The 13,390-nt window shown below is 36.2% G+C and overlaps 1 protein-coding gene across 1 annotated transcript in view; it reads left to right on the top strand.

Moving 5' to 3' along the window:
* The window catches only part of LOC106867850 (GATOR complex protein NPRL3), a 40,756-nt gene that overhangs the window by 8,459 nt on the left and 18,907 nt on the right, over positions 1 to 13,390 (top strand). The window contains exons 5-9 of the mRNA XM_014912889.2: positions 2,314 to 2,464; positions 5,179 to 5,251; positions 8,014 to 8,122; positions 9,286 to 9,320; positions 11,014 to 11,170. Of these exons, the coding sequence (XP_014768375.1) occupies positions 2,314 to 2,464; positions 5,179 to 5,251; positions 8,014 to 8,122; positions 9,286 to 9,320; positions 11,014 to 11,170 (525 nt within the window). The remainder of the gene's footprint in view (positions 1 to 2,313; positions 2,465 to 5,178; positions 5,252 to 8,013; positions 8,123 to 9,285; positions 9,321 to 11,013; positions 11,171 to 13,390) is intronic.

Below are 13,390 nucleotides of genomic sequence, written 5' to 3'. Positions count from 1 at the left end.
CCAACCCACACCTTACTGACAGCATTCCTGTACATGGTTTGCACAGCTCTCACTAACCATTCATCTATCCCTAGTTTCCTCATCGACCATCAGATAAGGGATCGGGGGACCCTGTCAAAGGCTTTCTCCATGTCAATGAAAGCCAGGTACAGAGGTTTATCTTTGGCTAGGTATTTCTCCTGCAGCTGTCTTACCAGAAATATAGCATCAGTGGTTCTTATCCCTGGCACAAACCCAAACTGCATCTCATCTAAACTGACTCTCTCCCTAATTAGTTGGACTATGACCCTCTCCGTGACCTTCATTACCTAATCCAACAACTTGATACCTCTGTAATTGTTTGTATCTAAAGCGTCACCTTTACCTTTATATAATATATATATATATGTATATTTTATCATTCATTAAATGATAGAACAGAGCATGTATTATATTCAATTAATATCTTTAAGTATAGTTTGCCTCAAGTGATTAACTGTAAAATTGAACATTTACTACCTATTTATAATAATAATAATAACAATAATAATAATAATAATAATAATAATAATAATAATAATAATGATTTCTGACATAGACACAAGGTCACAAGTATTTTTTGAGGGAGTCCTCAGTTGATAGAAGAGGTTAACCTCGCAGGTTCCATAACAGTTTTTTTTAATATTTTACTCTCCCCTCTTCTTACTAATTACTAAATTTTTTTCTACCATCCTATTAAGCTTTGTCTTTCTTGGCAAAGTTCGCTCTTCTTCTGATTAGAGACTTGACTGATTCCTCCGATCTTATCATTGTTCCTGCATTATACATCCCAAACCTTATCTACTGTTTCCACAGGCAACATCAAACATTCCATGCTTCAACTAGGTTCTCCATCTTGAGTTTTAAAGAGAGTGGTTGGGACTCCCATAGGGTACCATGGACTGGATCTCACCCTTATATAATCATTTCTACTCTAGGCACAAGGTCTGAAATTTGGGGGGAGGGGGCCAGTCGATTAGATTGACCCCAATACACAACTGGTACTTAAATTTATCAACCCCAAAAGGATGAAAGACAAAGTCGACCTTGGCGGTATTTGAACTCAGAACATAAAGACAGACGAAATACTGCTAAGCATTTCGCCCGGCATGCTAACATTTCTGTCAGCTCGCTGCCTTCACCCTTATATAATCAAACTCATCAAAAGGATCATTTTGAGCCAGCGTTTTACTACCAGATGCCTTTCCTGATGCCCATCCTTTTAGCGGTGTCTTACATTATGCAGAGAGACACTATCTTATTCTAAAACCAGGATATACATGACATCATCTGATTTCACTGAAAGTCTAAATAAAGCAGGAAAATAAAAGTGGTTATGGTACTGAACTAGCATCTAATTTTACTGTCTTTCTAAATGCATATGGATATGAATGCATATTTCCACATAGCTCAAACTGTATAGGCATAAGTACTCTTATAAATATTGTGTCAGTAAGATTTTATTTAAATTTCAGTAACTAACCTCTTCTTACTGTTATTATTGACAAATTGGGAGGGAGAGGTGAGTGAATATTGATGAATTGTTAAGTAACATTGAAAGCCATCAGTTTGATTCTCATCCCAAGTTACTGATCATGCTCTTTTTTAGCCTAATTTGACAGTGAGGCTATACACCAATGGATATGACTCGATATATTTATTAACATAACCCACATTGTATTGGTAATTGAGTAATTAGCATTTTATAGGACTTGAATTCAACTCCACTGCTGGCCTCTCTTTATATTTCGAGTAAGTCATTTACTCTTACTCTTCTCAGTTTTTGCTTAACTCCAGGTCAGTCCTGTTTTGAACAAACTTGTTATCAGGGGGTTTCAGACATAGCATATCTAGGACTGCTTTATTAATTGTGTCTTTTCTAAGGGAAGCCTAGAAACTTCTTATATCTGGGACTGATGTTCACTTATCTCACTTCATCTAACTGGTAGGAACAGATACCAAATCTAAGAGAACTTTTTCCCATGATAGGCTGATATCTCATTGAAAGAAAGACATCTGTCTTTCATGCGGAATGAATTAAGCACTAACCTTTTGAAAACTTTGAAAAATATTAACAACCGTTTATATATGTATTCCATTAGTGGTACCATTTCATTGTTTTGTCTCAAATTGGTGCTTATAATGTCAAGCATCAATTGTATTAAAGTCTTAACTGTTATTTCATCATTTCTAAATATGCTCTGTTACTAAAGAATAAAAGCAGTAATAATGTCCAAATGAAGTTTCTCTCATATTACTGTTTTAAAGCAACTGATACATATTTTTTTTCAAAAGGCATGTGTTGATACGACAGTAGTGAACTATTACCAGGATCTTGCAAAACAAATCACTGTTGCTATTCGTCATGAAGAATGCCGCTGTAATTACTTGGCTCAGCAAGCCAAAGCGATGCAACAAGTCCATGATGAATCACCTTTCAGTGAAGGTAACTCTATTTTTACTTATTCAAACCTTAACTGTCTGCAAGTGCTGTAGGACAGGCAAGTCCCCAGTATTGGTACTACAAATTTGTTTCAATTTCTGGGTGTATCTATTTCATAATTTTTTAATGTATTTTTGTTATTATTTGGCAGTGAGCACACAGAATCATTACAGTGTCAGAAATATTGCTTTGCAGTATTTCTTCCAGCTCCATACATGCTGATTTTAAAATCCTGCTGAGGTCAACTTTGCCTTTCGTTCTTTTGGGGTTGATAAAATAAAGTACCAGTTAAATACTGGAAATGATGGTATCAACTAGTCCCCTCCTCAGAATTTCAGGCTTTGTACCTTAATTAGAAACAACTATTATTTGGCAGAATTGGTAGAACATCAAGAGAAAATACTTTGCAGTATCTAATGCAGCTCAGAGGTTAACTTAGCTTTTTATCCTTTCAGAGCTGAGAAAATAAAGTGCTGGAATCAATGATATTGACAAACATGCTACCCACTCCCACCCCATGCCAAATTTTCAGCCCTTGTAAGTTAAAAGATTTATTCATAGTTATTGGGTTGTCCGGAAAGTTTGTGCCGATTTTCCAAAAGGTTCTTCTCACTCAACTCATGTGGTACCCAAACATCGTAGTGATTTGTGTACCCAAGCTTTACCAGGTGTTCATGAACAATGGATTTTGATAGGTTGAGGCTTTCTGCCAATTCTCGGGTTGTGCAATGTGGGTTATTCTCAATTAATGACTTGATTTGGTCATCATCTGTAGTCGATGGGTCTGCGTGATTGCTCTTTATCAATAAGGCTACAATCTCCAGCTCGGAAGCTTGTGAACCACTTCCGTACAGTTCTTTCGGATAAAGAAATATTACTGTAAACTGCGCATGTTTCTTTGGTTGCTTGTGAGGCATTTTTCCCTTTATGGAAAAAGAAAAGCATCAAGTGCTGAAAATGAACTTTCTTATCTTCCATTTTAAAGGGTTACAGAATTAACACAGGTTATAGTAACATAAAGATAGCTTAAATTGTGCTCTAAATGATGGAGGTATAGTCAAATCCTATTTTATGGACTCAACCATGTTCTAAAATAAGTCAAAAGATAAGCTACTATAAATCGACACAAACTTTCCGGACAACCAAATATTATACAGTTATTTATAATTATTATATAAAAACAGTTAAAAGAAGAGAAGCAGGGTTAATGCTGTTATTGTCAGTTTGAATTACATCAGATGATACATTGGCTGAGCATAAGTTCTACAGAGTTGCAATTTTGAGATGAAATGTATAGTGAAGTAAATCTCATAATATATGCAAAAACTAATTTCTGTGTGTCACACTTCAACCCCCTCTCTCACTATTCATTGACACTTCTGCTATTGCTCATACTGGGGTGAGAGTAATAGTGGGTATAGAGATGGTGAGGGTGTTGGCAAAGACAGGGAGAGAGGGAGAGAAAGAGAGATAAAGAAATTTAGGGAGAGTTGATGTTTTTATTAAAATTAGTAGTGTTGATGGTGGCAGTGGGAATAATAATAAGAGAGAAAAAGGGACTGAACACTGAACCAGCATGCTGAACTAACATACTGAACACTGATGGTAATGGGTATGAGCTGTAGTTGTGATAGAGGCAGAGGTGGTGGTGGTGGTATGACTGAGAGTAAGTGATGTGAAAGACTGGTGATGGTGGTGGTGGGGAAAGCAGCGAAGTCAAAGGTATTGATGGTGGTGGCGTCAGAAGTTTGAATGGTGTGTGTATGGCAGATGTGGTAGCGATGGTGGCAGTACTGTTGTTTATCATGCAGCTTTGCAAAAAGTTCCAAGTCAACAAATTATATCATTGTTTTGATGGAAATTGTTCATTGCTTGAAAAATATTGTCCAAGTTGAATAAAATTTCATATGTACTCAATGCATGAAGTGTCATTGTTGAGCCCAAGGCCTAATGAAGAGCCCTCCACAGGAGCTAGCTGAAAAACCACTTGATAGGGCGGCTTTTAAGCTAGTGCTAACATATTTGTGGCAAGACTAACTTTAAATAATCAATTAAACTATAGCAGTGTCTAAAAGTAAATCAAAGGGGAGGGAAGCAACTCAGAATAAAAAAAGGAAAATTTTAAATGATTTGATCACGTTCTGATTTCTCAGAGGCACTGGAAAGGATCATGGATGCTACCATTCTTCTATAGAAACCTGAAGCACTGTTGCTGTTATTGTTTTTAAGGCCCAAATGAACACTAGTATTCCAGTCATGACCATCTATCTTTTTGTATGTCCATAATTATATCAGCAAATATGTACCTTTTTTTAAATATATTTAAGACAGTAGGATGAGATTTGAGAGAGATTTGCCTGCTATTTCTAACAGACCAAATAACCATATACAGGCTCCCCATTTCACTGTAGAGGCACTGTATAATTGAGAAGAGTTCAAGTATTTGACAAAGCTGAGATCAAATGCTTGCTTGTTTATATTTTGGAGAGGCACAATCCACTAGTGAATAAGGCAGATTGGTTTTTGATTATCTCTGATTAGAAGATTCAGTATTGGCATTATTTATCACAATATTGTGAGATAAATGAAAGGTGATTAGTTGATTAATTAAAGTTATTAAAATAAAATATTGAAAAGATAATAATTTAAATTGACCGCTTCTCTAAAAATTATATTAAAATGTTTCTTTTAATTTTTTTGTTTTTTCTTTGTTTCAGTTTCAGAATGTCCTTATAAGATGATTTTAAGACACAGCCAGTTGGCACGGGAACTGAAATATGTTTATGATAGGTATGTTCAATGTTTGTAGTCCAGTTATTTGATCAGTGGAACTATATACTCAATCTATGATAGAGTGACTATAGAGTAAGAGACTGAGTATTCCACAGAAAATATGTATCCTTAATGGAATTCTCAGACAGAATCAGCATGGCACAGTGTGTGTGTGTGTGGCAAAGCTGGTCTTTTTGAATTACAGGAACAGTCCATAGCACCCAGAATTTCACCCAATTTCGCAAGTGGATTTGGTTGATGGAAACCAAAAGAAACCTGAGGACCTGTCAAGCCATGTGCACCCATGCTGGTGGCACATAAAGAACATCTTTTGAATGTTGGGCCTGACGGAGGCAAAGTGGCTGAGTTCCATTTGTGCGTTGGGCCTCATGGAGGCAAAGTGACTGAGTTCCTTTCAGGTGTTGGGCTTCATGAAGGCAAGGTGGCTGAGTTCCTTTTTAGCATTGGGCCTCATGGAGGCAAAGTGGCTGAGTTCCTTTTGAGTGTTGAGCCTCATGGAGGTAATGACCAAGACCTTTGGAATTATGTCATGCTTGAGAAGAAGTCCCATTAAGCGGAGCAAAATCACAGTCATGGCAGATACCAGTGTCATGCAAATTGGCACGTAAACGCGCCCCAGTGTTGCACAGATAGCACCTGTGCCAGTGACATGTAAAAGCACCCATTACACTCTCAGAGTGGTTAGCATTCAGAAGGGCATCCAGCCATAGAAAACCATGCTAAATCAGACTGGATTCTGGTTCAGCCTTCCAGCGTTCCAACCCAGTTAAACTGTCCAACCCATGCCAGCATGGACAACAGACGTTAAATGATGATGATGTGTGTGTGTTTGTGTACATCCTTGTCTTGACAACATGTGTTGGTAGTAAATGAGCATCACAATCATACAAGCAATGTTGATCATTTCCAGTCTCCTGTGTAACATGTCTGACCATGGGAAATATTTCTTGCTTGGAAACAGATGAGGGTTAACGACAGAAAGGATATCTGACCATAGAAAATCTGCCACAACAAATTTCATCTGATCTATGCAAGAATGGAAAAGTGGACATTAAATGATGATAATGTATCATCATTTCTTGTGGCACAAGTACTAGTGACCTCTCTTTGTAACTGACAAAACTAAGATCCCTTTTGGCTGAATGGAGCTACAGAAGAGAGGAAGGCAGTTTTATGCTTGGAGATGTTGTATATGTGTGTATGTATGGAAAACTAATATATGTGTGGGTGGATGTTCTGCATGTGTATGTATATATCTCTCTCTCTCTATATATGTGTGTGTATGTATCAACCAAAAGATATTCACAACTATAGCTGAGATGGTATTAAAAAGTATAAAAACAAAATTGTAACAAAATCTAAAAAATGTACATTGTATATATCTTTTAAATGCGAAAGGGACATCTGAATCAACTTATATAACATGCATGAGGATTAGAAAAATGTTGATAATCATTTCTGTTTGTCTACCTGTACATGTATATTTGTGTGTGTGTAGTGTATATTTCTTGTGAACCTTGCCAGAGAACCTGGTTCATATATCAATTTTGGCTGTTTCTCTTGCCTTGTTAATGTTCTTGGGAAAATCATGAATATCGCAACTCCTGTTTCTTTTGTAAAGACAATAGAACTGATCCCTTGCTGGATATGTCTTATTCTAAGAATGTCCATTATCCTTTACCATCCTGGAAAAGCATCTGTTTTTCCAGGATGGTATGGGTTTGGATGACAGCATTTGTATATCACCATTTGTTTCGGTTTTTGTTATCTGAGGTGCACAATCACAGAGAAAATAGCCAATTTTTGTCAGTTTTTATCTCTTGTGATTTTAGCATGATTTTACTATAGGGACTAGGTGCAATTTGCATTTTATAATCTCACTATCACTAGAAAGATTGTTTGCCAAGACTGGAGAATCTTCTTTATTCTGTATCAGATATTACTAAGAGTAGCTGCCCTTTTGGGTGAGGTGCTTTCACTAAAGGCTTGTGAAGTACACAATATACATAAAAGGTAAATGGGTTACTGGTGGTTTTGACAATAAGTATGTAGTTATTTGATCAATTGAACTACTTGTTCGTTGAATTAGTGTGTAAGTTACTAAGTATTCTGCAGACATGTACAGTCCTTAAAGTAATTCTTTGATGAAATCAATATGAGACAGTGTGATAAAACTAAACCTTTAAATTACTAGTATAATCCATCCAGTATGTCTCCAAACAGTTATTGCCTACCCAGTTTCACTCACAAACCATGGGTCAACCTATGGCTATTGGTAAAAGATCCCACACATTTAAAATGAATCTCTTGATCATCACTCCATATCACAATGTGCTTGCATGCACACAGGCACGCACGCACGCACACACACACAGCCTTGTGGGAAGAAAAAAGGTGAACTAGCAACCTATTGAAACCCACATCAAGAGGAAGAAATGGGGATTGGCTTGGACATAGCCTACGGAAACCTGTTTTCAAAATTACAAGTCAAGCCTTTTGCTGGACACCCAAAGGTGACAGACCGAAAAAAACTTGGTCCACAGAAACTGAAGCACTGACAGGAGGCGGTGACACCCAAGTACAACTGTGATGCATTGCCAAAGATCAAGGCAAATGGTGATCTCCTTTTGGTACCCTGTGCTCCACAAGGAGTCAATTGAATTAGCAAACACACACACACACACACACACAAATAAATACATGTATTTACTTGCTTGCTTATGAATTTGTTGCTGATTCTCTAAACTGTTTCCTTCCAGTCTATGCAAAAATGGAATTGTTCATTTGTATGTCAACCACTGGGTTATGGTCAACTTCTGCTTACCTCATAGAGTCCACTTAAATTCTCTCAACAACAAAGCATTAAAGGTAATTAATTATTCCACTAATACAGTAGCTAAGTTGTAATGACACAGAGCCATTTGCCTTGATGTCATTACTTCATTTATTACTGTTGATATGATACTGTATCTTTAAGCAAAGTTCACGTCTCTGTATGACCCTAATCATCATCATTATCATCATCATTTAATGTCCACTTTTCCATGCTTGCATGGGTCAGATGCAGATGTTCTATGGTCAGGTGCCCTTTCTTGTCATCGACTCTCACCTGGAAACAAACAACATTGCTTACTCTGTGTAGTGGTTGGCATTTCCAACCCATGCCAGCATGGAAAGCAGACATTAAATGAATAATAATAATGAGTGATTGGGTAGAAAGTAGTGAGCTGGCAGAATCATTAGCATGCCAGGCAAAATGCTTAGTGGTATTTTGTCCCACTTATGTTCTGAGTTCAAATCCTGCCATGATCATTTCATCTTTCAAACTTTGAGGATCAGTCAAATACTTTAAACTGATTAACTATTGGTGTCAATATGATCAACTTTTCCACTTTCCACAAATTTCCAGTCTTGCGCTTCTGTTGAAATTCTTTATTATTAAAACTATTATATCACTGGTTTAGAGAAATTGTAGAACTTATTATTTGTTAAAAATACTTAATCATGTAATTATTATTTTCTGATATGATATGTGTAAAAGTACATGGCCTACTGGTTAGGGTGTTGCATTCATGATTGCAAGATTGTACTTTGATTCCCAAACTGGAGATGCATTGTGTTCTGGAGCAAAACACTTCGTGTTCCTGTCTATTCATCTGTGAATGGGTAATCTTGGTGTGGACTGGCATTCTGTCCAGTAGGGAATGTTGGCTTGCTTGCCTAGCCATTGAGGTGGCATCATTTGAAGGCTATAACAATGTAATGAAGCACATTATGACAAGCAATGCATAATCACATTTGATAGTCTTGTCAATATAATGATATGAATTATATTTATTATATCCAGTGTTGTTGTTTAATTTAGGTCAGCCCTAATCAAACAGACCTCAGATATAGTGCCTGTTGGATGATATCCAATATATTTTTAAGACTATAGTGGGTAATTTGATGTGGTTGCTATTTCTAACTGTTTATTCTTTTGATATTAAATTTGTGACATATAGTTGACATTTTTTTTTGTATAATTTCAGCCTGAAGCGATTGACAAATGTTTAGAATCCCTAAGGTAAATATCTTGTTTTTCAATTATTAGTACCATTTTTTTCAGCATACAAGTCAATGTAGTGTATAGTGCAAACATTCAAAACATTGTCTCTGTCTTTGCAAATCCTGTTGCATTTCACATGGAATTTTTGGTCCTCCAAAGTCATCTTGGTGTTTAAGTTGTCTTCCTCAACTTGTATGCCAAAAAGTACAGTAAATATTTTGATAGCTGATCATTTGTTAATCCTTTAGTTTTCCTAATGCTCTGATGTTAGGTATCTTTTATCTTTTACTTATTTCAATTACTAAACTGTGGCCATGCTGGAGTACCACCTTCAATTTTTAGTTGAATGAATCAACCCCAGTACTTATTGTATTTTTCTCTTTTGCCAAACTACTAAGTTACACATCAACATCAGTTGTCAAGTAATGGTAGGGGGACAAACACAGACACAAAGACATTTCTTTTTATTTTTATGTGTCTTGACTATACGTGTACTAATGAGTAAAAGGTACATATTATTGCGATAATTACGAAATCATGATTTACCGTTTAGTCTGTTTTTAGGGGGCTAGCTTCGAGAGTTGCATTCCCTCACTTTCAGTAAAAATGTGTTTATTATGGTAGTTTGACTTTAGAGTCCCTCTTAGTGTGAGGCATTTATGTATAGTAATGCCTTTATATAAATAAATATATTTATCCGGAATAAATGATGGATTTTTCCCTTATGACATTTTTCACGCTAACTACTTGATAAATTCTTATAAAGATTTTATCCTATACTTGAATTATACATACATATATATATATATGATGAGCTTCTTTCAGTTTTTGTCTACCAAATCCTTTCAAGGCTTTGGTTGGCCCAAGGCTGTAGCAGAAGACACTTGCCCAAGGTGCCACACTGGGACTGAACTAGGAACTATATGGTTGGGAAGCAAACTTCTTGTTGATATATTCATATAAAGTTAGGTTTATTTGAATTTTTATTGTTTAGCATTCTTCGTACTGGTGCTTTATGATATATTGATGTGTTCATAGCTGTTGTATTTAACATTTTACTAGTCATAGGATATCATTGTCATTTTGACAGGTTAGACAGAGTTTATTGAGACAGATTTTTTTATGATCAGATGCCCTTTCTGTCACCAACCTTTACCTGTTTCCAAGCAAAGTAATATTTCACCATAGACAGACAAACTGATGTGATTGCAACAGTAGTCAAAATGTGGTTAGCTGCTAGTGCTGGTGTCACTGTCCTTTCATTGTTTAGCATCTGTCAGCTTTACTCAGCTGCTGTCTGTCTAAGTAGCCAAAGTGCACTGAATTTTTATTGATTGTTAGGTTCAGAAAGAAGCATGCCAAAAGATGAAATTATTGTTGGTACTTGTTCCATGTGAAATCTTGATTGGTCAGATTTTTTTTTCTTTTTATCACGTGGGTAATATTCTAGCGAATTGTGGCATTAGATATAATAATCTGATTGCTGACCATTCCTGCTTCTATAACATCAATAGAATTGGATGTTGATATATTGATGTCAAAACATGTGAATTTCATCTCTCCATGTTCATTACATACAACATAAATGTAATGTGTCTAATCTAAAGTATAGTTCTTTAGTATTCATAGTTATAAACTTGTCAGATATATTAAAATAATCATACTTTTTTTCAGTGATTTCTTGTTATATGTTTTATTCCCTTTATTGTAGGCCCTATCATGGAATACTACTTCTGGTTGATTGTGACACTCTTCTGAAATCTTTACCGATTGACTGTTCTCCAACTTTAGTTAGACTTATCAGCTGTGTAAACCCTACAAAGAACCTTCAGACTCTCTCTTTAGATGCTGATCTCAGTTTGTCTCAGGTAATGAGTTCTTCAGTTCTTTTTTTTACAGTTTATATCCATTTTATTCATTTTTTTTTTTCATGCTTGCATGAACTGAGTAGTTTATTTGTTGAAAAAATTGTTTCTATTGCAACTATGTGCCTTCTTACTGCTAACTTACATAACTGTGAAATAGGAGTAAAGCATGTTCATAATTTTTTACAGAAAGGAATTGAAGCAAGCAGAGTTTAGTACTTAGCTCTGAGGCACAGAACAATGACTATTAAGATCTGAATTAATGATAATGAGTCTGCCATCTACATGTCACTCTCACAGATTGTGACTGGTTAGAAACCATTGTGACTCTTTGTTGTAATAATTTTCTACTAGTAATTCTATCAAGGATAGAATATATATCTATAATTCTATAATTATAAAATATATCTATAATTCTATCAAGTAATTCTATTGTGGAAGCGCAATGGCCCAGTTGTTAGGGCAGCGGACTCGTGGTCGGAGGAACGCAGTTTCGATTCCCAGATTGGGCGTTGTGTGTGTTTATTGAGCAAAAACACCTAAAGCTCCATGAGGCTCTGGCAGGGGGATGGTGGTGACCCCTGTTGTATTCTTTTGCCCCAACTTTCTCTCACTCTTTCTTCTTCCTGTTTCTTGAGTAACGCTGCAATGGACTGGCGTCCTGTCCAGCTGGGGGGGAGGACACATACGATGGAAACCGGGTCCATGAGCCTGGCTAGGCTTTAAAAGGGCGTGTAAAAAAAAAAATTCTATCAAGCTTTATTATTTAAAAAATAGGTACATTTTCTTTCAAACATGAACTTTAAAACTTACTTTCCACAAGTTAACCACTGGTATTTTCCCCAATAGGAACAGGCATGGCAGTGTAGTAAGAAGCTTGCCTCCTAACCACATGGTTTTGGGTTTTGTTCAACTGCATATCATCTTGGGTAAGTGTCTACCTCTATAGCTTCAAGGTTAACCAGACAGAAACTGAAACAAGCCCATTTGTGTGTGTGTTTGTGCCTGTTACTACCACCTTGACTTTGTGTGATAGTTGTAAAATGAGTGTCACTGTCCTGCAAGCCAATGTCCTTTATTTACAATATTCTCCAAAGACATGTCTGGTCATGGGAAAATATTACCTTAGTTAGAGACAGGTGAGGGTTGGCAATAGGAAGGGCATGCAGCTATGTAAAATCTGACCCAAATAAATTCCATGTAACCCATGTAAGCAAAGAAAAGTGGACATTAAAATTATGATGATGATGATGATGATGATGATGACCATCACTACTGTAATGATTTTTCAGCATCTCTTTTAGTCTAATCTGAATAATAAGAAAAAGCAATCAGTATTTCATTGTCATTAAGTCATTACACAATTTTGTATGTTGGGTACACTATTTAGGTTATTTACATATTTGCAATTATTACTTATGATCCTTTTAATTTTGTATGATTCTTAATTCATGTTGCATACATTTAACCTTAACTGATAACTAATACTGATATGTGCCAGTGCTGATGTCAAATATAAGAACTAGTCATATGTATCTACAAAGCAATCCTGATAGAACTTTGATATCATCTTCTTTACCTCATCATCATCATCGTCATTCAATGTTTTCAGTTTCATTTCTTTTTCCATGTTGGCATGTGTTGGATGTGTTCTATGGCTGAATACTATTCTTGATGCTGCGCTTTGTTTTTTTCAAGAAAGGTACTTTATTCCATGACGCACTTGAACTGCTGGACTTTTTATTTACAAGAGACATAAACAACGTCACCACTAGCTAAAAAGAATCAGTTTGCAGATGCAACATAAACTCTTGTCTACATGTACTTGTAAACATACTTCCATGCGTGCCTACATTACATACAGTTTCTGGACACTTCTTTTAACTTTCAGTTAACTCACAAGGCATTAGTTAATCATCATCATGTCTGTTTTCCATGCTGGCATGGGTTGGACAGTTTGACTAAACTAGTAAGCTGGAGAACTGTACTGGGCTCCAGTCTGTTTTGGTTCAGTTTCTATAGCTGGTACCAGATACTTTTAATGTGTCACTGACACAGATACCTGCTTCATGTCACCAGCATGGGTGTCTTTTATGTGTTACCAGCATATGTACATTTTACATGTCACTGCGTGAAAAAGTGTCATATCCTAGCAGTAGAGGGAACCTGTAGTATAGGTAGACCCAGGAAGACCTGGGATGAGGTGGTGAAGCATGACCTTCA

Source organism: Octopus bimaculoides, chromosome 10 (assembly GCF_001194135.2).
Source record: "Octopus bimaculoides isolate UCB-OBI-ISO-001 chromosome 10, ASM119413v2, whole genome shotgun sequence".
Lineage (NCBI taxonomy): Eukaryota > Metazoa > Mollusca > Cephalopoda > Octopoda > Octopodidae > Octopus > Octopus bimaculoides.
Note: the sequence above shows the minus strand (reverse complement) of the source record. Positions and strands in the feature narration are given on the sequence as shown.